Source organism: Sapajus apella, unplaced genomic scaffold, assembly GCF_009761245.1.
Source record: "Sapajus apella isolate SASKATOON/1434 unplaced genomic scaffold, GSC_monkey_1.0 scaffold122, whole genome shotgun sequence".
In the NCBI taxonomy this organism is placed as follows: Eukaryota; Metazoa; Chordata; class Mammalia; order Primates; family Cebidae; genus Sapajus; species Sapajus apella.
In genome coordinates, this window is record NW_022437062.1 from 398,625 (window position 1) to 423,218 (window position 24,594).

General features: G+C 55.6%; 2 protein-coding genes across 5 annotated transcripts; one reads left to right on the forward strand and one right to left on the reverse strand.

The window, feature by feature from the left end:
* Positions 1 to 1,796: 1,796 nt before the first annotated feature.
* On the reverse strand, positions 1,797 to 6,318 carry LOC116538664. The gene is made up of 4 exons (XM_032261157.1): positions 5,901 to 6,318; positions 5,253 to 5,300; positions 3,875 to 3,882; positions 1,797 to 2,167 (listed from the first exon to the last, which is right to left on the reverse strand). Exons 1-4 carry the CDS (start codon positions 5,958 to 5,960, stop codon positions 1,915 to 1,917), a joined length of 369 nt encoding a protein of 122 aa, XP_032117048.1. The 5' UTR covers positions 5,961 to 6,318; the 3' UTR covers positions 1,797 to 1,914.
* A 9,973-nt stretch (positions 6,319 to 16,291) lies between these two features.
* Positions 16,292 to 23,446, forward strand: CCDC9B (coiled-coil domain containing 9B). Of its 4 annotated transcripts, none has more exons than XM_032261158.1 (11): positions 16,836 to 17,216; positions 18,019 to 18,129; positions 18,419 to 18,526; positions 19,130 to 19,285; positions 19,375 to 19,500; positions 20,144 to 20,313; positions 20,603 to 20,661; positions 21,247 to 21,300; positions 21,399 to 21,489; positions 22,284 to 22,326; positions 22,410 to 23,446. In XM_032261158.1, the coding sequence occupies exons 1-11, from the start codon at positions 17,073 to 17,075 to the stop codon at positions 22,950 to 22,952; spliced, it is 1,605 nt and encodes a 534-aa protein (XP_032117049.1). In that variant the 5' UTR covers positions 16,836 to 17,072; the 3' UTR covers positions 22,953 to 23,446. The 4 variants fall into 4 exon arrangements, with proteins under 4 accessions (XP_032117051.1, XP_032117052.1, XP_032117049.1 ...); XM_032261159.1 differs by lacking the exon at positions 16,836 to 17,216 and adding an exon at positions 17,233 to 17,790; XM_032261160.1 differs by lacking the exons at positions 19,130 to 19,285; positions 19,375 to 19,500 and having other exon boundaries at positions 16,292 to 17,216; positions 18,349 to 18,526; positions 20,144 to 20,270.
* Positions 23,447 to 24,594: the final 1,148 nt, after the last annotated feature.

Here is a 24,594-nt window from a genome sequence, read left to right on the forward strand (position 1 = left end):
GGCGGCGGCGGCAGCGGGCTCGTGCGCATGCTTTGGCTCCGAGCGGGCCGGTCGCTGGGCGGGGCGAGGAGGAGCCCAGCCAATGGGCTCGGCGCAGCGGCGGGAGCGGAGCGCCCTGTCTCTAAGACCGCTGGGCTGCGGCTGTGCGCGCCCCTTTGCTCCCGCCGGGCCTGAGAGTCGCTGGAGGAGTCCGGCAGCCCAACCCTTCCTAGCGGCCTCGGCCTTCCTGTAAGGAACCAGGGAGCGCGGCCCATGCAGACATCCTCACAAATCGAAACGCGGACCCTTCCATCCGGATAGAGGGCGTCTCCATGTCCGCACCAGGGCTGGACGCTCCGGGTGGAGAGGCCAGCGGCTTCAGGCCTGCGAGGCTCCCGGCTCGCTAGCGCCCTCCTCCCCTCCCCAGCGGGGCGAGGCATCAGGTTGGGTCTTTCTTCCCATCCTTCTGGACCTCAACCTGGACCTGGGTGTGCACCCCTCAGATGTGGAGCCCTGTCTCCCTTATTCAAGTGCAGAGTCTGGTGGAGGAGGGTGGAAGAAGAGAGATGCTCAGATCATCCCCAGCTCCTTCTCTTTCTAAGATTTAAAATGTTTATAAAGTGAAAAAAAAAAACAAAAAAACAGTTACAGTAAGCTAAGGTTAATTTTTGATTCAGGAGGTACATGCGCAGGTTTGTTATAAGGGTATATTGAGTGACCTCAGATCCTTTTTTATAGTCACCCCTGCCCCTCTACCTCAGCCTGGGAGGTGCCCAATAGCCACCGACTCCACCAGGGAGTAGCTGTGAGTAGAGCACATTTGGGTATGATGGACTGTGGACAGGCCTGGCTAAGGGGCCTAGATCTAGAATAGATATTGGCAGTATGAGAAGCCTGGGGTGTGGGGAGTGGAGAGGATCCCGGATGTGGGATTTGGATGGGCAGAAAGGGTTTTACAGCAAGCAGGCTGTTCAGGGCCTAGTTATATGTGCAGGAAGAGGCCTTGGTTGAAGACAGGGGGCTGAGGAGAGAGTCAGGAACACTTAAGACTATAGGTATCGCTAAAATGTGGGCCAATGCCAGCCTGTGTAAGACACAGGTCATAAGCAATGGTGTGGGAGAATCTAGAGGTGTTGAAGTGTTGGGTCTGCCCTGAATAGCCTATAGTTTGGTTGGAGAGATAAAGGGCCAGCCCATAAATTGGTGCCAACAGGCAAGATGTGGTCAGGCCCATGAGGTGATTGACACTATCTCTTCTCTGTAGCTTTGCTGCAGAGAATGGGGCAGTATGCAAAGAAAGAGGACCTCTTTCTTCCTAATAGGCCTTAGGGAAGGCTTTGTGGAGAAGGTGGGGCTTCAGCTGGCTTGGAAGAAAGACTAGGCTTTGAAATGGGGAGGCAGGAGAGAGGAAGGCTTTCCTGACCAGGGGTTGGGGCATTCTTCCTCACCTGTGCAAACAAAGGTAAGGAGGCTGGAAAGTTCAGTGTACTGATTTTCAGGGAATGGTGAGAAACCCATCTGGATTGGAGGGAGGCTTCTGGTCCGTAGAGTGAGGCATGCAAGCTGAAACCTCGGAAGGCCCACCAGATCTGGATGTACAGGATGGCATAGAGGTGATGAGGCCACACTGGAGGTCCCTCGATGGGAGGGGCCAGGAGTGAAAGGGAGAGGAGAGGTGACCTTACACAGCCATTAATAGTGAATACCATGTTGCTAAGCTTAAGAATGCCTTGCTGGTAGCCCCATCTTCACAATGAGAAAGCTCAGAGACAACTCGGCCTTCTGACAACCAGGTGGATATGAAGCAAGACAGGCTCTTTTAAGAATAGAACATGGCCTCTAGGAGGCTGTTTATTAGGAAAAGAAGATTCTGGTTCAGGTCTCCTTCCAGGTCAGCTGGGCAGTTCTCTCAGGCTTGCCATCTTGTGTCCTGTTTCAGTCTACTTCCTCAGTGATGTGGACCAGGGTGTGGGTGCCCTGGGCCATGGCCAGGGGGAGGCCCACAAGGCCCTGGGCCATGGCCAGGGGGTGGGCCACAGGGCCCTGGGCCATGACCAGGGGGTGGCCCACAAGGACCTGGGCCATGACCAGGTGGTGGCCCACAAGGCCCTGGGCCATGGCCAGGGGGAGGGCCGCAGTGACCTGGACCTGGAGGATGGCCATGGCCATGTCCCCCATGGCAGTGCCCCTGTGAAAAGTCAAATGAACAACGTCAGAGTCAGAGGTCATGGCTAAGCTTACCTAAGATCAACTCTCCATCTCCCTACCTCCCTGGGGGACTCAGGATTCCTAGGCAAGCAAGGGGTTGTGGTGGAGGGCTGGGGGCACAGATAGCAAATGACTGCTTCTAGCCCTGTGCCTTATATCTTGGTGAGGCCAGAGCACTGAGCGGATAAAAGGGGAGCAACATAGATTTATTGGTTTCTATTCTTTGAGCTGCGATATGACTCCCACTCCCTGGACCTCGATTTATTTTATTTGCAACTAAGAAACAGAATTATTTCATCTTCTCCTTTCTCTCACCCAGGAACGCTTGCAGAGTGATTAGAGGCTTTGCCATGCTAGGAACTGCAGCTCATTGTACTTAGCAAGGGTGAGGCTGGAGGAGGCTACATAAGAACTCTTTGAAGGCCAGGGACAAAGGGACACAGAAGGCTGGGTCAGGGGAGATGCAAGAGCTGAGAAGGAGAAGGAGAAGGTGAACAGTTGGAGGATGAGAGGAGACAGAGGGTAGGTATGTATTCTTTTTATAGGTTGTGTGTATCTGTGTATGTGTGTGTACAGGGCGTGTGCTGCATTTACATAAAATAGCTATGTTTGTGTACATGTGCATGGGTGGGTTCATATACAAACCTGCTATGTGTACAGATACGTGCATGGAGTGCATGGTTCTGTGTACATGAGTATGTGTGAGCTCATACCTGTTCCTGAGCAGATGCCAGACCCAAGAAATCAGGAAGAATACAAAGTAAAGCTAAAGCTTTTCTGCCTCAGCCAGAGAAGGTCTGGAAAAAGTGTGCTTTGACCTTCTATGTTGGGGGGAATCATTCCTGAAGCTCCAGGGCCAGAGGAGTTTCTTTGCCTCTTGCCACAAGCCTGGTGGGGTCTGGGGGGAGCAGGAGCAAGAGACAACACCATGCTTCTACGGTAGGGGACTGGGGGCCTGCGACCCTGTGGAGCAGGGAAGGGTTGTGCTCCCACTTTTGGGGCTGGATAACTCCCCAGTCTGCTTCTGCCTCCTAGGGTTTGATTAGGGCTTGGTACCAGTGGGGAAGAGGCAGGCTCCAGGGCTTCACGCTTTCTTGTGACCATGGTACGGTAGGCCCTGCCCCATCCAGGCTCAGTGAGGCCTGGAAACAGCCACTTCCCACCACACCCACCTTTCCACTTATGGCTCGTTTATTTGGGGGTTGGCGCACAGACCCAGGCCCAGGAACTGAGTCTGCTGGTGGTAGCCAGCGGATGAGGTGGAGGAGAGGCAGTCTCCCTTCCCTGGCAGAAGTAGGTCCTAGGGGCCCCATAGGGTGGTTGGGGTTTGGGAGCAAGCCAGCCATCCAGCGAGGCTGTGAGGGTAGCCAGGCAAGCAGAAAAGCATAGAACAGGCGGGGAAGCAGCAGGAGAGAGGATGGGCTGCTAGGGCAGGGAGGGGATGCGAGGAAAGGAGAGAGACAGATGGGAAAACAGAGGAGAGAACGCCAAGAAGAAGGCTGCAGCCGGCAGGGGGTGGAGGAGTGCAGCGCGGCCCCTCCCCCATGGGCTGATGCCTGAGCCTGCTCCCTTCTTTTCATTTAGGGAAGTGGTGGCTGCTCCCTGAGAGTCTAGGAAGGAGGCTGGCAGTCTGGAGAACATGTCAGTGGGGAGGAAAAGGGGGAGAGCGTTGGGGGAACTTTCTTACCTTTGGACCTGTGGGAAAGGAAAGGAAAAAAAGCAGCGGCTTTGGTCATTTGGTTCTGCAGTAAAAAACCTATCTTTTCCCTGGCTAGGGATTTTGTGCCCACACCCCTACTCCAACAAGACCTCTCAGACATGGTCACTCGCTTGACAATCACCCCTTCATTCTCTCAGCAAAGGTACATATTGGAAGTCAATATAAGGTTCAGTGATGTGTCCCTGTGTGCTCAAGGGCTGGCTTAGCCCTCCTGGGTGGAGTGTGACCAGTTAGGAAGTATAGGTTCTTGTCCCAACTCTGTCAGCCTGGAGGTGCTCCATGGTGGCCAACCCTGTCATTCACCTGATTCTTCTGCTTCTGCCTTCATGCCAGCGACCCTGCCAGCCTCCCCATCTGTCGCTGTCTCTGTCACACCCCACATATCTTGGCCCAATCTCTGCTCAGCCTCTCAGAGCTGTTTGTTGTCTCCTGTTTATGACCTTCTGTTCTCAGCTCTTGGCCTTTGCTGGAGCCTCCTGCCACCTGGAAATCTCCCTGGTTCGGCTGTATGTTGTCCTCCTGCAGGAAATCCACGTGGGAGCCAACCAGGCTGCCCAGCTGTGGGTCTGGTGGGCTCCTTCTGCAGCACCCACCTGAGTGCTCCTGCGTGTTCTGAAGGGCCCCGATGGTGGGAATCGCCTGCTACTTCTTAAAGGCTAGGATGATCTTTTGTTCATTTTGAGGGAAGCCAGTGGCATAGCGCCCAAGAGCTGGATTCTGGATTCTGACCCAGCCGAACCTCCATGGCCTTGCCCTGAGCGTGACCTCTAGTTCCCCTGGGCCTTGAGTGTGCGGTGGGAGAAGCATCTACCCTGTTAAGAAACATAGGTATGCTTCTTTTTCTTTTCTTTTTTTTTTTGAGACGGAGTTTCACTCTTTTTGCCCAGGCTGGAGTGCAATGGCACAGTCTCTGCTCACTGCAACCTCCACCTCCCGGGTTTAAGTGAATCTCCTGCCTCAGCCTTGCAGGTAGCTGGGATTACAGGCATGTGCCACCACGCCCGGCTAATATAAGTTTTTTTGTTTTTTTTTTTTTAAATTTCAGTAGAGGCAGAGTTTCTCCATGTTGGTCAGGCTGGTCTCAAACTCCCAACCTCAGGTGATCCACCCGTCTTGGCCTCCAAAAGTGCTGGGGTTACAGGTGTGAAAGCCTGTTTCTTAAACTGTAACATGTTGTACAGAATATAAGGGCTTGTTTTCATTGTGGACACCTACCACCACCTTCATACAAACACACACACACATATGTATTTTTGGCACGCACTGGTTATGGCTGACTGATGGCCCCTGCTTTCACTACTCTCCTCCCTCTTCCAGTTCCCAGCCTCCCAGCCACAGTGCTTACCTGGGTCCATCTTTCTGGGACAAGAGCAGAGAATGACACAAGGAACACCTGTGTTCGACAGGTAACTTTTAGTTTACTGTAATCAAACTCACAGTCTTTCTCTTCTCCCTCCTAGGGATGCACGTGCACACACACACACACCCCCTTCAAAGGATGAAAGGGAAAAAACTGCCTCCTCTGGCTTAGTTTGGCACCAATATAGAGCTGACACCATAGGTGCCAGGCATGGGGGTTAAATGAACACAGTGGGTTCACCTACATGGTGGGTAGATGGAGATACAGCAGCACATGTACCAGCCCCTACACCCCATACTCTTACACTTGCCCCCCTAGACTCACAATTGTGTGTTAATCCGATTTTACTTGAGAAGATTTCAATCTCCATTCAATCACTATTATGTTGTGTGCCAGCCATGTGCCTAGTCATGATACCCCTGTCCCTACAGACTCTTTTCCTATGTAAACACCTGGCATTGGGTGGGAGCCAGAAGCTTGGCATGATCAGTGTGCCCAGAGCAGGGAAGGGGAGGATGGGGTTGGTAGGACAGGAATGGGTTGGTGGCCCCTGAGGGGTCCAGGGGACCCTGTGATTTTTGCCCTGAGGTACAAGCGAATGGAAAACTTCCATGGGGTCCTAGCTGCATGTACCTGTCTCCTCCCATCAGGATTGGAAGGGGGTGGAGCTTGGGGTCTGAGCCAACTTTTCATTCACGAACAAGCCGTGCTGTCATGAGATGGAGCTGCCGAGGTACCCTGGTGCCAAGGCTGGCCATGTCTTGCTTGGGGCTGGCATGCAAGTCACTATGGACAACCCCAGAATGGACCCGGTGAACACACAGTACATGTTTTTTTCAACCCACGGACGGAAGTGTAGTATGTGATGTCAGGAGAAAACACTTGACATCAGGGCTCTCTGGTACTTCGAAGGTTGCTGAGTATACAAGGACAAACAGCCCCTGCAATACAACAACCCCAACCTCTTGCAAGATATGGCCCCCTGAACCTGTTTTTTCTAGGGAGCCTTAGTTCCTCTTTAAAAAAAGTTTTTTTGAGACAGATTCTCGCTTTGTCATCCAGGCTGAGTGTAGTGGCGCAATCGCAGCTCACTGCAGCCTTGACCTCCAGGGTTCAAGCAATCCTCCCACCTTAGCCTTGGAGTAGCTGGGACTATAGGCATGTGCCACCACACCCAGCTAGTTTTAAAAAATTTGTTTTGTGGAGACAAAGTCTCACTATGGTGCCTAGGCTCAATTGATCCTCCCACCCTAGCCTCCCAAAGTGCTGGGATTACAGGCATGAGCCACTGCACCCAGCTTCTTGCACCTCTTGAGCCACCCATTTTCACTGGCTTCTACTTGTACTAAAAATGTTCAGTGGAGGTCAGCCTGTGAACTATACCCTTGGTCCTTTCTGCTCCCTCATCCTTTCCCTTAGTGAGTGATGAGGCTAGAAGAGACCCATGGGGCTGGGCTTTGCAGGAGAAGAGGTAAAGAAAACCTTAGGGCCAGTCACGATCTGGGTAGGACAAAAGAGAAAAGACAGTCCTAAAACTGTATCTCCCCAGTTCAGGACTAGGTGTTTGAGCTGGCAGCTCTGGAAGGGACCTCATGCAATTTCTTCCACTCTCAGCTAAGCCCCCCTGCCTGCCATGGCAAAGACTGTAAATCAATCATAACTGAAGAAGAGAGCAGAGCTGGAGGGGCCCAGCCCAGGAGTGGGGACAGCGCAAATGGACAGACATGCATGCACACAGACACACACCTCCACGCAGAGACATGGAAGCACAGATACCGATTCAATGCATATACACACACAGAGAGACCCTGACCACACGGACACACAACATACCCCACAGAGACTCTACTGTCCCCAGCGAACAGCAAGCAAAGCCAGGTCCCTACCTGAGAGTGCAGAGCAGAGGCAGGAAGTCTGAGGCACTGTCTGTCCTCAGGTGTATTTGTACAGGTCAGGGAGGGGCTGGGATTGACCAGTTGCACTGGGAGGGCCAGGTATAGAAGGCTCAAGAGAATGAAGAGGGATGGGCTAATCCTTATCTGGGCAAAGGACAGTTGAAAGCAGGGTGTGTGTGTGTGTGTGTGTGTGTGTGATGGGGAGGCTGGGGGACAAGCCATTACCAGATTGGTGTGGTAATGAGATGCCACAGAATCCAGGCAGAAGTCTCCAACACTGGCAAGGCTGTTTACACCAGGGACTGGCTCTGGACATTTGTAGAGCTCCTACTGAATGCCAGGCCGGGCACGCAGTGCTTCACACACATTAGTCAACCCACTGACTCCTACAAGTGGGTTGGAGGAAGACATAGTGACCCTAGTAGAGGACCTGGTGGAATCTTTGCTCTGGGTGCCAAGCCCCAGGCATGAATTGTGATGTGCTGCCCAGCCCAGGGAGCTAGCCTGATAATGGAAATCACACACAGAAAAGGGAACTTTTGGGATGGACCTACGCAAGCAGGGAGGGAGCCCAGGCTGCCAGCTGGCTCTGCACTCTGAAAGCCCCTTGTGGTCTGGTCTCCACTGACTCCTGTGGCCTCTGCTGCATGCCACAACTTCTTGCTTGGTGTGCTGTAGCCACAGTAGCCTTCCTTAGTCGCCTGCAGACAGACCCAGTGCCCTTGCTCAGCTCTCCTGTCTCCCTGGGTCCTTATTCCTGATATCTTTTGCTCCCAGTGGGGACTTTGTGCTTCTCAGAGGGCAGGGGCTGTGGTGGCTTTCTTTCTTTTTTGAGACACAGTCTCACTGTGTTGCCCAGGCTGGAGTGCAGTCACACGATCTCACTGCAACCTCTGCGTCTTGGATTCAAGTGATTCTCCTGCATCAGCCAACCCAGGAGCTGGGATTACAGGCATCCACCACCACTCCCAGCTAACTTTTGCATTTTTAGTAGAGACTGGGTTTAGCCATGTTGGCCAGGCTAGTCTTGAACTCCTGACCTCAGGTGATCCACCCACCTTGGCCTTCCAAAGTGCTGGAATTACAGGCATCAGCCACCACACCCAGCCTGTGGTAGCTTTCTTAGTCACCTTTATAGCCCCTCAATTAGAGCAATAAATACAAAGTTAACATAACCACCATCAGGATACAATCTGGAAAATGGAGAGGAGGGAGTGATCCTCCTTTATCTCCATGGTGGGCAGGAAAGTATTTGTGTGCCAGGTTCTCTTATAGTATCAGTTATTTCATATCTGCTCTTGATCTTCCCCTCTTTTACAGACTAAAACATGCCAGTGTTCAGAGACATTAACAAACCTGCTTGAGGTTACCTAGCAAGTATGTGGTTAGTCCCAACTGGGGACTATTTGAGTCTAGAGCCCGGGCCCTTTCTTTACCTTAGGTATTCTCTCCTGTTAGGAATGGTCTTCTGAAAAATTCCAGCCTGCTTTGTTAATATTATTGGTCAAAGGACTTTGGTTTATGACTAGGTGGGAGGTTATTAGTCCCTTCTGCATACATTTGCTGTGAGCCTATGGGGAACCAGCACAGGGCGGGCTACCGGGGTGGGGCGGAAGTCCCCGGGGAGGCTTACGAAGGTGTGGTGCCTGCTAGACTTGGCCCATGCCCACGCTCTGTGAATGTTACCACCGGCATCCACTGCTCACCACCTTCACCAGCCGTCTAAGCCCTACTCTGCCTCATTTTCCCCTTCAGGGATCTTGACACAGCAACCTCTCCACCTCTGCCCCTGGCCTTTGACAGGAAGCTGAAAGAGAGGCCTGTGTCTTCACAGATCCTCAGGAGGGAAGCAGGGGCTGAGAGGAATGCATAGGGGCCCAATGCTCTGGGTTCCAGGTTCAGGGCCTAGGTTCTCCATCTGTGGAATCAGGGTCTGAGCTCCAGTGGGTGCCAATCACAGAACCCACTACGGCAGCAGGTGGGAGGGGTAGTGAGGCCTTGGGTGGTGGCAGTAGGCCCTGTCTTGATGGGGCAGACTGAGAAGACAAGGCAGCCCCAGGAGGCTGAGTGGGCCCAGAGGCCTGCTGGAGGTGAGGAGGGCACTTGCAGCAGTGGTGACACATGGGAGTTGATCTGTAGCAGGGTGTACGTGCTCATGGACTGTTCCCCTACCCAGTCCTAACATTTTGAGGGCAAGCAGGGCCTTCTCCGTGTGTGTGGCACCCCTACACCTCAGCAGACACTGAGCTTTACAGATGGTAAATGCTCACCAAGTGCTTGGGTTTATTGCCTGGCTGACAGCGGTGGCACTTCCCTGCCAGAAAGCCACAGAGTGAAGAAGGGAGCTCTGTGGAGCAGGAGGAGATACTTCTGGAGTGAGGGGCTGGGATCTGGAAGAAGAGATGGGAAATCAGGGAGAGAAGCTGAAGGGCGTCTCCTGGGGCAGTGGAGGCAATGAGGGGGCTCTGGGAGGATGAGGACACAGTGAAGGCCCTCTCTAGAACCCCCAATACCTATCAGCAGAACCAGGAAGGCCCCCTTGCCTCCTGGGCTGCCTTGCAGGGTGGGGGAAGGAGACAGGACAGCCAGGCGCTGCTTCTTGGATGGACAAGTTTTCCAAGGTATGAGGCCAAAGGTACGCGCTGGAGAGAGTGCTGCAGGGACGGGCCACCAGCTTGGCACAGTGATTCAGAAGCAGTGGGGAGGGCCCTGCCCTAGAGACTCCTGGGCATGTCTCTGACCTTCATCTCCAAAGAGAAACTAATAGCACCTGCCCTGGCTAAGTCACAGGTTGCAGAGCTTGAAGAGATCCAATGGCATCAATTGTGTGAGGCTCTGGCAGCGTTGGACATTGGAGTGCAGGGTGTTACTGTTACCAGTGTGAGTATCAGAGGCTCCCTTGTGCAGCCCTGGGGACCTGCCTGCCGGGACACTTCCCTCGAACCTTTGGCCTCTGGTACCTCAGAGCATTCCACTGACAGCCCACAAGAGGTCCCCTCCCTGCCCCAGCCTCCTGCAACTCCCTCTTCCCCCAGGGCGCCCAGCATCCAGGTGTGCCTAGGACAGAGGCGTGTTCCAGACTCAGGACTTTCAGTGCTAAAACTGACAGTTCCAGGCAAGCACAGGTGTCCAGGCCCGGCATTTTAGCATGCTCTGCACCCTGGTCGCCCCTTCCTGCCTAGCCGCCTCTAGGCCGGGTGAAAGCCCCTGAGCCACACCGCCTAAGGCCACTCCAGAGGCCCGTGCCCTCTTCTCAGTGGCCTGGGCTCTCACACCTCCCTCGGCCTCCTAGTTACCCTTCTCTCCATGCCTCAAAGCCACACTGGACCTTTTTCCTACCCCAGAGATGCTGCCTCAGCCCTATGTAACGAGCCTAGAGAAGAGGTAGAGACTGTCCCATCTGGCCTTCTAGCTTCTGCTGCCTGGTGAGCACCCTTCCTGGAGACATCAGGCCACCCTGTTCTGTGCCTGACTCTGTGAAGACCCCCAGGCCTGAGTGCCTGATGCTGCCTGGGCCGTTTCCCTCTCCACTGCCACACCAGCCATGCCAAGGCTCTGAGTCCTCCTGAACGCTCTCCTGCTCACCTTTTCCCTGAACACCCCTTGCCCTGCCTGGCCCAGATGCCTCCCTCCGGCATCTGGACACAGCCTCCTAACTGCCCCCAACCCTACCCCTGCCCTATGCGACCCACCTGGACCACTCTGGTTTCAGCTTCCTAAACCACAGAGTGGCCTCAGCAGCAGCTGCTGTAAAACTTTCAGCACCTCTGGATGACTCCACCTCCCCAGTCTGCCTTCCACTGCCTCCCCAGTCTGGTCTGTACCTTCCTAACCTAACGTCCTCTTGCAGGTAAAAGCCACAGCCACTCTCCTGCCTCCCAAGACCCTGCTATCTCCTGTGCATTCATGGAATGCCCTCTCTTCCCATTCCCCTGCCTGAGTCTTGCTCATCCCCTTGAAGCTCATCTCCTTCTGGAAAACTCTCTGTTGGCCTGAGCCCTGTGCTAACTGGGCCTCAGGCTAACACAGCCTGGTACTGGCAGGTGCCTCCAAGGTCTTTCCCTGCTGGTTCCTGCATCACCTTGGCTAGGTGAAAAACACAGTAGGTGCTCTGCTCATGGCATGGCATGGGCAAACCCCAAGACAGCAGCACTCAGCCTCTGCTCATGGGAAGCTCTGGGCTGAGGGTCAAGGTGGGGCTTCTGGGAAAACACGTTGGGTCCCCTTTGCACCATGAAGAGATCCAACGTTGGTGCATGAGAACAGAGCACCAACAAAGGGGGACCTCAGGGTCTCAGGTCCATGCCAGTGTTCACCTCCCATTGCTGGGCCTGACGCCAGAAGGTTCAGGATGCCCCAGTCCTGGGTGTCGAGGAGTGTGTCCTTGCTCCAGCTTACCTTCTGCTTCTGATGCCTCAAAGGACTTCAGTCTCCCCACCCTGCTCTGGCATGTGTGTTTTTCAAAAGGTGTGGCCCAGACTTCGTCCCTGGCAGCTGGAGCCTGCCCAGGGCTGGTCCCTCCAGCCCCACCTTGTGCATTCTGAGTTCTCCCCACCCAGGACTAGGCCTGGCCTGACCAGACCTCGAGTTCTGGGAGCCAGGACATCAGTTTCTTGAGACAAGCATGGCCATGGTGGGGCAGGGAGGAAGGATGGGTTTGCAGGAAGGGAACATTGTGCTTTAAGCTACTCTCTGGCCCCTTTCCATCTGGAGGGACCCCTGCCTAGTAGCTGGGCTCTCATGTAGTCCAGCCTGGCTCACTCTTCCTCAATACTCACCCACACGCCCAGGGCTAGCAAGCGGCACCAGTGACCTCTAAGGGCTGGGCCCCCCACCAAGAATGGTTCCCGAGCATTGGTATGTGAGCCTGGAACTGGGCCTGGGGGGATCCAGAGGCAGGTAGAGTGCAGGGACTACTCCAGAAGCACCAGTGCTGGCTGGGGAGAGACGGCAGCCAGGGCCTGGAACTTGGGGATAGGGAGGGACAGGGAGGACTCCCTGGAGGGGTTGTGCTGGGCAGGAGACCTAAGGGGAGGTGGCTGAGGCAGTGCCTCAGGATCTTCTCCACCTAGTCACAAATGGTCCACATAACCCAGAAGTTTTAATGTGTTCAGACCATAGCAGGCTGGTGAGAGGCAGCCTTTGGGTCCCTCAAAGAATGCTGGGGAGGTAGCATCCAGGAGGCAGCCATCAGGAAGTTACCTTAGGCAAGAAAACTGTTTTGAGCCTTACTCTGGGTACGCTTTGTTCCAGATATGGAAGGTTACCCATGTTACTTCCTCTCCAGATGATTTTGTGAAGCAGGTACACCTCATTTTATAGATGAGGGCCAGAGAGAGAAGGGACACAACCAGTAGGGGGTGAAGTTCATCTGGAATCCACCCCCCCCAACCATCTTCTGGCAAGGCTAAGGAAAAGGGCAGGGGCCAGCTTGCTTAAGTTTCATTGATCCAGCTGCAGGGGCAGCATTCTGGACACAGAATGAGGTCTGAGCAGTGCGGCCCTTGTGGGTGGAGCCTCTGCTGGGTCTGTGCTCCCAGGGGCAGGGTGTCTCTGTGAGTGGCTCAGAGGGTCTTTCCTCCCCTGCAGACTCCTTCCCCCTTTCTCCTCAGTGAGAATCCCGACTTGCAGCCATCTCAGCCTTAGTGCTGGCCCTAGTTCTGTGCTCTGAGGATCATGATTACGGTCCAGATATGGTCAATACCTTCCGGACCTCAGGGGGTATTGCCTGAGCCAGCAGGTGGCCTTGGAGGGTGGGGGACCACAAGGAAGAGCCTGTGCCCACGGTGCTGGGATACGCGACCCAACCCTGGGTGGAGAGAGGGAGGGTACAGAGGACAGGATCAGCAGAACGGCGTTGGTGGGCAGCCAGTGAAGGTGCCCTGGGCAGGAGGCAGGGCCCAGGCGTGTGGTCTCAATGGCATCAGAGACAGGGTGTGCCACCTGGGCAGAGGGTACCACCTCTTTGGGCTTCAGCTTCCTCATCAATAAAATAAGTCTTCTACAACTGGATGGCTAATCTAGTCTGATGGAGTTGGGAGGTGGAAGTTACAGGGACTTGGGGGAGGCCCTGGGGAACAACAGAGAAGGGGAACTGCCTTCCTCACCCAGAACCAGGCTGTTGCAGCTCTGCTGCCCCTTAGTGGTGACACAGAGAAACAGACACAGTCTCAGGGGCATGGTAAGCTGATCCTCCTCTGTCTCCCCTGCTTCCTTTGGGCTTCTCTCCAGGACAGAGGCAGGCACTCTTAGGGTGTCTTTACCACCCACTGGCTCCCTCAGGGCTGTATGCATTCTAGGTGGACAGAAAGGCAGTCCCAGCCTATGCACAGGTTACCCACAGCTATGCACAGGATGGCAAGCACAATTCACGCACAACGTCTTCATTCTGTAAGTGCTGATGGAGGTTCTTTAGTATGCAGGGGCATTGTGCCAGGCACTGGGGATCCAGAGGCACTTGGCACATCATTCTTGCCCTCAGAGAGCCTCTGTCCAATGGAGAGCAGACAGGCCAACCACAGACTCTGAGAAAAGCGAGAGACTGTGGGGGCTGCTCAGAGGTGTGATGTCTTGTGTGAATAACACTGGGAAACACACGGCCAGCAGCTGAGGGTCCCCTCTATGACTGTTGGTTTGTCCTGGGCACGTACCCCTCCAGCCTGACAGACCAGGAGGCTTTTGCCCTAGGTTAGGTGCGTGTGTCCCTGCAGGCCCCTGCAGAAGAGCTGAGTGGCCATTCCCATAGGTGATGAGCCTGTGCCCATGCCTCTATTCCCCTGCTGCCCTTCTGCCTGCACCTTGGCTGGGAATCGGGGAGAGGGATACACAGAACTTGCCTTGTCCCTGTAGCTTCCCCCATCTACGCGCCTCCTCTGCACACCTGGTCCGGGCCTGAGTTCCGAAGAGGGTGGAGAGCATTAGTTCCCCCTCCCCAGCCAGTGCTCAGTGGGCTTCCCAGCTCCAACAATACAGTGCAGGGCAGGCGGAGGGAAGCTTGAGGCTGCTTGAGGCTTCTGAAGCCTCCTGAGACTGGCCTGGAACTCAGTCGACTGTGTGGGGCAGGACACAGAAGGGGTGGGAGAAGGAGAGAGAATGTGTGTGCGTTTGTGTGTGCAAGAGGCCTGGGAAGCAGAGCCTGGGTGCGTCATGGTTGCTGGGAGAGTTGACGAGTCTGACTCAGTGGGGACATCCGGCAGGAAAGGAAGGGAGAGCACAGTGGCATTTGCAAGCAGGATGGGAACTCTGGGGTGGTGGAGATGGGGTGTGGGGCCAGGGGTGCCATGCGAAGGCCTGGACAGGAAGGGGCTGAGCCGGCCGGGGCGGGGGGGGGGGGGGGGGGGGGGGGAGTGGGAAGGAAAGGCAGTTCTGGAGGGGTGGAGGTTGGACCTCTGGCTGCCTGGGTGGGTCTGGGAGGAGAAAGAAGCCAGCAGGGGTTCCTGCTCTGAAGACAGAAGGGACAATTGTGGCATTCGGGAAACTGGCCTGGTTAATCAGGGGTATGGGGAATGCAGGGGCTTCTGATTCTCACCTGAGGGGCTGGAGGTCAGGGCCTTGGTGCTGTGGAAACAGACTCCATGAATTCCCACTCCAGAGAGACCACCCTCCTCTCAGCACCCCCAAGCCTTGAGTCCCAGAGGCTCTAGGGTGGCCCTGCTAGGCAGCTTGTCCCCCTGGGCACGGATACCAGCCTCAGCTGTATGAGGAAGATATGCGGAGGAACTCTCCTGAGAAGGGCTGATTACTTTGCTGGGTTCAGAGAGGCTGAAAAAGCCAGTCTTGGAGAGCAAGGCCAGGAAGGGCCTAGAGTTAGGGCCCGAAGGAGGAAGGCTATTGACCAGCTCTGAGCTGTCACGGCAAGGGCCCTGGAGGAAGGCCTGGCTTGTCATACCAAAGGGCGAGAGATGCAAACAACTGAGCCCCCTGGGAGTGGCTGTGCTTTAAAACATAATCATTTGCCTCCTAATGCCAGGGCTGTGTTCTGAGAAACATGTTAGGTGATTTTGTCATCGTGCGAATACCACAGAGTTCACTGCCACAAACCTAGACGGCATAGCCTGCTACACACCCAGGCTAGATGGTGTAGCCATTGCTCCTAGGCTACAAACCTGTACAGCAGGTTACCGTACTGCATACTGTAGGCAGCTGTATCACAGTGCTAAGTGTTTACATATCTAAACACAGAAAAGGTATAATAAAGATATGGTGGAAAAGACTGAAAACGGCACACCTGTATAGGGCACTTGCCATGAGTGGAGCCTTCAGGACTGGAAGTTGCTCTGGTGAATCACTGAGTGAGTGGTGAGTGAATCTGAGGCCTAGGACATTACCGTCTGCTACTCTAGGCTTTATAAACACTGTACACTTAGGTTAGACTGAATTTTTAAGAATGGTTTTTTGGTCAGGCACGGTGGCTCATGCCTGTTATCCTAGCACATTGAGAGGCCAAGGCAGGAGGATCACTTGAGTCCACGTGTTCAAGACCAGCCTGTGCAACATAGCAAGACCCTCTCTACAAAAATTTAAAAAATTAGCTGGACATGATGGCATGAGTATGTAGTCCAAGCTACTCAAGAGGCTGAGGCAGGAAGATCCCTTGAGCCCAGGAGGCTGAGGCTGCAGTGAGCTCTGATCATGTCACTGCTCTCTGGCCTGGGTGACAGAGTGAGACCCTGTCTCAAAAAATGAAAAATTTAAAAAAAAATTCTTTCTTCAATAACGTTAATCTTAGCTTATTGTAACTTTTATAGTTTATAAACCTTTTAATTTTTAAAAACTTTTTGACTCTCGGTAATAACACTTAGATTAAAACACAAATAACTTATACAGCTGTACAAAAATATTTTCTTTTTGTATCCTTATTCTATGTTTTTTTCTATTTTGAAACTTTTTAACTTTATACACTTTTTTGGTAAAAACTAACACACACACCTTAGCCTAGGTCTACACAGGGTCAGAACCACCAACATCACTGTCTTCCACCTTCCATCTAGTCCCACTGGAAGGTTTTCAGAGGCAGTAACAGGGCTACAGCTGTCACCTCCTGTGATAACAATGCCTTCTTCTGGAATTCCTCCTGAAGGACCTGCCTGAGGCTGTTTTACAGTACTTTTTTTTTTTGTAACTAGAATAAATATCCTCTAAAGTAATGATAAAAAGTATAGTAAATATACAGGCCAGTAACATAATGTTTAATTATCAAGTATTCTGTACTGTGCATACTTGTATGCGCCATACTTCTGTACGACTGGCAGTGCAATACCTCTGTTTACACCAGCATCCCCATAAGCACATGAGTAGTACCCTGTGCTATGACATTATGATGGCTACAATGTCACTAGGCGATAGGAATTTTTAGCTCTATTGTAATCTTATGGGACCACCATCAACTATGTGGTCCATTGTTGAGTGAAATGTTGTTATATGGTATATGACTGCACAGAGAAGACAATGTCCAACATAAAAGAATGAATGGCTAGTGTTGTCATTTTAGGCATGTGGTGGTAGTACTTGGTGGTCTAGGGGAAGTGAGCTTCTTGATCCCTGTGAATTACTTGAACCAAGGCTGATGAGGCGAAGGACCAGGAGAGGGGAGGCGCGTTTGTGTGCTGCAAGCCTGTATCTACTTGTGGGAGACACAGAGGCCTATGCTGGCTGCCCATCTTGTCTGCAGGCCAGCCCAGGCTGGGTTCCTGCTGGGGCTGGGGCAGCCAGGCCTCCTATGTGGGGTTGACCCACCAGGGAGAAGTCCCTGCCAGTCTGTCTGGGGACGCTGGGGCGGGGCAGGGAGAGGTGCTAGGCAGGACCAGCCAGCTGCCAGTGCCCTGGTCCTCGCCCTCTGAGAGTGGAAGGGTGGGGGTGGCGGCCCAGCGTTCCTGGCTGGGAGCCCAGAGGAGTCTTTTGTAATCACAACATGATCTCGTGTGCTGAGCAGCGAAGCCGGCAGGGAGAGGCCAGCAAAGGCCCGACTCCGGTGGCTCCAGCTTCCCTCCCACTCTGGCTCCCCAGGGGCTGCTCTGGAATTCTCTCGGTGCCCGCTGTTGCCATGCACTCGGCTGTGAGTGGCACCCTGCCTTTGGCAGGGGGCTTCTTGGGACTGGGAGGGGGCTGGGATACCAGGCAGCCACCCTTTGGGGGCAGCTGGGGACAGCTGGGGCTGGGGGGAAGAGTCCTGTGACTAGATGGGTCGAGGGCAGGCCACAACAGAGACCCTGCAGGCAGACAGGGAGGAACCTGGAATCTCGAAGCAGAGACATGGCTTGCCCAGGGCGACTCAGGGCTGGGGCCGCCAGGGGAGCTGGCTCTCTCCGCCCCGACTGCCAGCAGCTTTCAGCCTGAAGAGGCTGGGCCCGTGGGAGCGGCTCTTTCCTCCAGGCTGGGCACAGGCCTGGGTGTGGGGTCCAGGGCTTGAGAGCCCAGGATGGAGCCAGGGCCTCTCCTTTTTCTGTGGTTGTGAATCTGGGAGCCTAACAGCTCCCCCCTCGACCTCCCGAATCCTCTGGCAGCTTCCCAGTCACGGCAGGTTCCGCTGCCAGAGCCATTTATAACTCCCATTCCAGGCTCTGCTCCGCAGTGAAGCTCCCTGGAGAGCTGGGGGAGGGGCAGCCCACTGCTGGGAGCTGTGGCTCCGGGTATGAGGCCCTGACCTGAGCCCCTCAGGAGGCAGGGACAGGCAGACAGGCCTAGCTGAAATGGGGGCTTGGGGCCTTCATTGGGCCATCTGCCTGAGCAATGCACTTCCTTCCTGGGTGACCTTAGCTGTGGGTCTGGGATCTGTTCTTTGGGTGGTAAAAATGTGAAAGCTGGGGACTGGAGGTGGGGATCCAGAAGTCAGCAGCTTGGGGTCCCTGCTTCTGCAGGGGCCTCCCAGAGCCGAGTCCCCCATGCGCAGGCAGGAGAAGGACGCAGAGCTGGATCGGAGGATAGTTGCCCTGCGCAAGAAGAACCAGGCCTTGCTCCGCAGGTACCAGGTGAGTGGGCTGCCACAGGGCCAGGAGGACCCGCTTGGCTGCCACTCCTTGGTTGTCCAACACGTGGTGGTCTTTCCCTGAGAGCCCAGGAATGCCTCTCTGGGCCTGGGGCTAGGGGTAGGGTGGGCATGGTCCCTCTCAGAGGCTTGGTCAGGGTCCTGGGGATGTGTGATGTGGCGCCTCTGCCCCCTGGTGTCCCACTGGTGTCTCTCTGTGTAGGCCTGTCAGCGTCTATGTCTCTGTGCATCTGGGGGGCTGTGGCGTGTGCTGACCCCGGGCCCTCCCACAGGAGATCCAGGAGGACCGTCGGCAGGCAGAGCAGGGGGGCATGGCTGTGACCACACCGGCGCTCCTCCAGCCCGACGGCCTCACGGTCACCATCAGCCAGGTTCCTGGTGTAAGCCTCACCCTGGGAGACAAGGCGCGTGGTGAGGAGGTGGAGGGCCAGACCGTGTCGGGGGAAGACAGCTGCCTCTGTTCCCCTCTCCCACTAACTGTTCCAGGGTGCATCCACCAGCTCCCAACCTCCTGCAACCTGGCCACTGCTGTCCCCACCAAAGAGCCACAGCTGAAATCCCCCCTGCCCCCAGTAGAAGCCTCCTCATACCCTTTTCTAGCCCACAGCTCTGCACCTATGCAGCAAAACACACTCCTAAACCTCAAGCCCCAGGAGTAAAAACCCTGCAGGAAGTGGGGGACAGAGAAGTTGGGGCTGAATGCCAGGAGCAGTGTCTGAGGGACAGAGATGCATTGTCTCAGTGCTCTGGGTTTCCCAGCTCAGCGATGACGGGCCACTGTGGCATCTTGGCCCTCTGAGTGGCCCTGGGCCCTGGATAACCTCATGCCATTGGCATGTGAACACCCTGTGGGAGTCAGCTCCTCTGTGGGCATTGCAGGGAGGGCTGGGGTTGGAACCCAGGCCTGGGGAACCACCGAGAGGACCCAGCACCTAGGTCCTGTCCAGCACTGTACATGTGGCCTGAGGGTCTTTGTTCTGCAGGAAAGGCGGGTGGTTAGCAGGAACTGGACAAGGGGCACCTGCAGACTCAGAGTGGCCAATGAGATGCTTGAGGATGAGGACACAGAAGACTATGGTGGTACTTTCTGCTTAGGGGAGCGGGTAGAGCTGGCCGTGACCATGGAGAACAAAGCAGAGGTGAGCAGGGTGGGCGGGGAGTTGCAGGCATCAGTGGGCAGCCTCTTCTTCCCTGGCTCTGCTGCACTGCTCATCTTCACCCTCCCCAGGCCAAACGGATTGTAAGTGAAAAGCCTACTAGAGCAAGGAACCAGGTCACAGAGGGGTCACCTGGAGGGCGTGTGGCCCGGAGTCCCCCCATGCAGGTGGCCATCAGCTCGGACTCTGCAAGGAAGGTGCGCCTTCAGAGGGGATGGGGACGTGGATCTGAAGGTCCTCACTTGGGGGAGGCAGAGAAGCTGAGTCAGATATGTCCCTCCTTTGCGGGGACGTGGCCGAGGCAGCACCTACAGGAGTTCCTGCTCCTCCTTCCTTTCTCTGGCCAGTCTCTACTTTGATTGGGCCTTGAAGTGGGAGACAGTTTAAGCCAGAGACGTGATCCAGCCTCCTCCCCTATCTAGCCCCTCTGGTGGGAGAGGAGCAGGGGAGGGGGCAGGAGGGTGGAGGTGACTGGCCAAGTGCCAGGTGTGACCTCTAGGTGGCAGCACCCCCTAGTCCTTGCCCTTGCTCACAGCCTTCAGGGCCCCTCCCACTCCGGCCTGTCTGCACACTCCTGCAACAGCCCTGTGGGCTGGTGCTATGGAGAGCCCTATTTTACAGATTAGGAAATGAGACACCAGTTAAATCATTTGCTTAAAACACACAGCTAACAAGTAGATGGAAACCATTTCCATGAGAGAGCTGGAACAAATCTAATTTTTAGCAGGGGATGTGAAAACCTTCAGAGAGGAAACATCTGGAGTCTCCAGACCCCACTCCAAGCCTCTTCCTGCCTTTTTCCCCCTCCACCCCTGCCTGCTGAGTGTCTTCTCCCTGCAGGGTGTTCAGGAGCCCCAGAGCCAGCCTGTGGGGGAACCCCCGGAGGTGGGCTGGGACTATGCCCAGTGGAAGCAGGAGCGGGAGCAGATCGACCTAGCCCGCCTTGCTCGGCACAGAGATGCACAGGGTGACTGGCGCCGCCCGTGGGACCTGGACAAGGCCAAGCCCACGTGGGTGGCCGGGCTGGGCAGCTTGCTGGGCTGGTGTCCTTGTGGTGCCGGGGTGGAGCTTGGAGGGCTGCAGGGACCCTCCTTGGGGTGAAGAGGACCTTGCTGGGGCTCTCTGGTCAGGCCCAGGATTCAAGGCTCTGTGTGCGCACTGGGTCTCCCATCTTTCTTGGGCCTACCATCTCCCTGCTGCCTTCAATTCTGGGACTGGGCTTGGAGGAAGTGGTGTCAGGGTGGGGCCCACAGTAGCTTCTGTGCACTAGCAACCTGACTCCCTTGTCTGTCTACACAGGCTACAGGACTGCAGCCAGCTGAGGGAAGAAGGCCTGGCCAGGGCGGGCAGCAGAAGGGGTAAGCCCACACCCACTTCGTCCCTCCCCTTCTTGGCTTTGTTCATCTTTTACCCCCTTATCCTCTCTTTTCTCTATCTCTTAGTTTCCTACTTATTTTCAGAGCTGAAAGGAAGCCTTGGAGAACATCTTCCTTCCTCTCCCTTGCTATCAGAGGAGGGCACCAAGACCTCCCATCCTCCCCTCTGAGCCCACAGCTCTTGTCCAGGTTCTGACCAGAAGGCCCCAGAAGGAGGCTCAGTGGAAGCCTGCCTTGGGGTCTCTTCGAGGTCCTGGTCCCTACTGGGTGAAAGTCCTGGTGGTCCTGCCCCGGGCCTTCTGTAGAAACAGCTCTGTGGATTTCTGGTCTCCTTGTTTTATATATAAAGAAGCTGTGGCCTGAGAGTTGGGGCCAGACACCCAGCCATGGAGTGGCAAAGCTGACACAGGACCTGACTCTTCTGACCCCTAGGCCAGGGTGCTTTTGGGTAGGCAAAACCCATGACTGGCCCCGAGGACTGACAGCTTCCTGAGGCTGGAAGATTTGGTGTTCCTGTTTTGGATCTTTTGTCACCCCACCTTTCCCCACTTCCTTTGTCCCCTGCAGGTCCCAGGAGCCACCGGAAACTACAGCCCCCACCATTGCTCCCTGATGGAAAAAGTGAGTTGGGGAGGAGGAGGGTCTGGGTCCCGTCAGCTAAAGAAGGAGCGGCTGCTATGGGCCTCTTCTCTCTTTGGATTGTGGACCATCTCTTGCAGGTCGGGGCAGGCAACCCAGCAGATCCTTGGTGGCACCAGCTGCAGGCAGCAAAGTCCGGGGCAAGGAGAGGCTGACTGGCAGGGCCCGAAGGTAACAGGTGGCAGGGGACAAAATCAAGGCGGGCATCTGGGTGTCCCAATTTCCTGGACCAGCACAGGCCCAGGTGCCAGCTTTGTCCCTGGGGCCCCTACCTCCTGGCTGACTGCTGCCTGGCGACAGGTTAATGAGATGCTGGGAGAGGCCATCAGCAAAGGCAGGAGAGAGAGCCTGGTGCTCAGGGAGGCCAGTGGTAATTACAGCAGCTCCCTTCCCCTGGGAAGTGAGGTGTGCCTTTCCCAGGCAGTGCAGGCAGGGACATGCCTGGAGTCCCCACAGAACTCAAGGTGCTGCAGGCTTGGCCATAAACAGCAGCTGGGGGCCCAGGATGGGGCCAGAGTGGGTGGCATTCAGGGGAAATAGTTGGATTTAGGGAACAACATCAGGCTTGGGAGGGGGAAGGATCCTGGAGCCACATTCTGGCTCTGATCCCAGTCTGAGACCCTTGGGATTTGGCTTATCCCAGGGGTTTCTTTTGGGAGGAGGTGGTGGTCGAGAGGAAGTGGAGGCCCAGAGAGGGTAGAGGTTCAGAGGAGGTGGAGGCCCCTTGTCTCTTGTCCTGCCATGGCTACTGCTCTCTGCTGAGGGCTATGGGGCTCTTGGGAGAGTCTGGATCACCCCTGGGATTTCTCCACTGCCCAATGAGAGACATAAACCATGGGATCCCAGCTCAGCTGTCCTTACTGGCTCTCAACTCTACCCCACCCCTCTATTCAGGCAGGTGGACATGGGCCGCCGGCTCTGGAGTGAAGTGGGGTAGGGTGTACCATTGCGCTTTGTTTCTACAGGTGGGATGTGAAGGAAGACAAGGAGGAGCTGGAGAGTCAGGAGGTAGGTACTTGAGTATAGGATGGGGCAGGCTGGGGACGTGAGCCCTGCATTCACCAGCCACTGGGGGTGTTCTCTTGTTTTAGGGAAGCCAAAGCACCAGAGAGACTCCCAGTGAGGAGGAGCAAGCACAGAAGCAGAGTGGGATGGAGCCGGGCCATCTGGGGAGCACCCCTGCAGCCAGCCGAGCCCTGGCATCCCCAGAGGGGCCAAAGGGGGAGTCAGCAGCTTCCACAGCTGGCTCAGTGCCCTGCTCTCCACAGGAGCCTGACTTGGCTCCTCTTGACCTTTCTGTAGGAGGGGCTGGCATCCCTGGGCCTAAGGAGGGCACGTGTTTGCTCAATCCGAGGCCTGAGGCCCAGGAGAGCCCTGTGTCTTGGCCAGATGGCTCTGAGCAGCAGCCCCTGGGGTGGAATAATCACCAGGCTGAGCTGGAAGTCCAGACTTGCCCTGAGCCACAGAAAGGAGCAGGGCCTCCAGAGCCCAGAGAAGACAGGTCTGGTAAGGCTGGGGCCCAGCAGGGCCTGGCACAGAGAAGCTGGCCCCTGAGAGGAGGCAGCCAAAGGCTGAGAGGCACAGCAGGTGTGAGGCGCAGGACAGGGCGCCCTGGTCCTGCAGGAAGGTGCTGAACACAGCTCCTGGGAGCTGGGGAAGCTGGGGGGAGGGAGAAGAAAAGGGAAGCACTCCATTAGGAGCCCTCCATGTGATGGCCATGTGGTTGCTGTGGCTTGTGCCAGTGTCACTGAGCAGTGTGGCAAACTCGCCAGCATGACCACCTTGTGAGGGCAAGGAGTGGCCTCCCTGCAGCTCACACATTCATCCCTGTGCACATGTGTGTTTTCACTTGTGGGCACAGCCCCTGGTGTATTCCTATACTGGTGCCTGGCATCTGAGGTTAGTGCACCCTGACCTGGGCCTACTGCTGCTCAGGCCACAAGCCTTTTCCACCATAACGAGAGAACAAGGCTTAGTGGCACCTACCACCTGGCTCTCCATCACCCCTCAGGGCCTGGACTCCCCTTCCAGCTGCTGGCTTCCACTTCTAGCCTGGGCTGGAATCCCCCAGTCCCAGATTCCCAGGATGCCCAACCAGGGAAATCCTGAGGCATGGAGGACGGGAGGCCACACAGCTGGCAAGGTCTGGCCTGGGCAAAGAAGAGCAGAGCTCATGTCTTTTCAGTGAAAAGGAGGATCTCTGGAAAGTCTTCCTCTCTGAAATGGGGTGGGATGGGGAGGGACAACCTCCTGTCCCCACAGCAGGATGGGAGAGCTCACTCCCAGGCCCCCACACCCAGGTCAGACATCACGTGCACCCTGAACAGAGGCAAGGGCCTGGCCCCGCAGCCTAGGGTCATTTCCTGCTCTCTCCACTTCCTTTCCCCACCGCCCTGCACTAGCACCAGGGCCAGGCAAAGGCAAGAATCAGACAGGGACTCCACAGACAGAGAACAACTTCCAGTTAAGTATGACATCAGGACTTGTCTTTCCTACTAAGCCTCCATCCCCACCCCTCCCCTGAGGCCCACGTCTGCTGAATTATCCGGACTCCGCACAAGCTGTGGCTTCCTCTCAGTTCAACAAACATTTCCTGAGCACCCACTACCAGTAATCCAGCCGGTAGGCGATGGAGACTGCCAGCAGGAGGGAGGGAAGAAACCCAGTCATCTGGCAGATCTGTGCTGTTCTGGGTGGGAGCTGGGGGCAGGATGGTGGTAGGAGCTCTAGGGGACCCTCCCACCTCTGCCTGGCAGAAGCAGTGCCTTCTTTCTTGTTACGTGTGCCTTCTGCTCCCGAGCCCTGGTCTGGACCTCACCGCGTGGTCCCCTCTGCTCCCTCCTCTCTGGTCCTGCCATGGCCGCCTCTCTCTGCTAAGGGCTGTGGAGCTCTAGGGAGTATCAGGGTCACCCTGAGATTTCTCCACTGTCCAATGTGAGGCCTAAACTGTGGGGTCCCAGCTCAGCCTTCCTCACTGGCTCTCAACTCCACCCCAGCCCTCTATTCAGGAAGGTGAGGCATGTCTCTTCAGCAGACCAGACTGTTTTGAGAAGTGCTTCTCAGGCTGGGCGTGGTGGTTCATGCCTGTAAGCACTTTGGGACGCTGAGGCGGGCAGATCATGAGGTCAAGAGATCAAGACCACCCTGGCCAACATAGTGAAACGCCATCTTAAAAAAAAAAAAAAAAAAAAGGCCGGGCACGGTGGCTCAAGCCTGTAATCCCAGCACTTTGGGAGGCCGAGGCGGGTGGATCACGAGGTCAAGAGATCGAGACCA

Coding starts and splice junctions, on each gene's coding strand:
- CCDC9B (XM_032261158.1), top strand. CDS start 17,073: ATGATCTCGTGTGCTGAGCAGCGAAGCCGGCAGGGAGAGGCCAGCAAA. Junction 20,314..20,602: donor CTGGACAAGGCCAAGCCCAC/GTGGGTGGCCGG, acceptor CTGTCTACACAG/GCTACAGGACTGCAGCCAGC. Junction 21,301..21,398: donor ATTGCTCCCTGATGGAAAAA/GTGAGTTGGGGA, acceptor CATCTCTTGCAG/GTCGGGGCAGGCAACCCAGC.
- LOC116538664 (XM_032261157.1), bottom strand. CDS start 5,960: ATGAAAAGTTGGCTCAGACCCCAAGCTCCACCCCCTTCCAATCCTGAT. Junction 5,301..5,900: donor ATCCTGATGGGAGGAGACAG/GTACATGCAGCT, acceptor TGTCGAACACAG/GTGTTCCTTGTGTCATTCTC.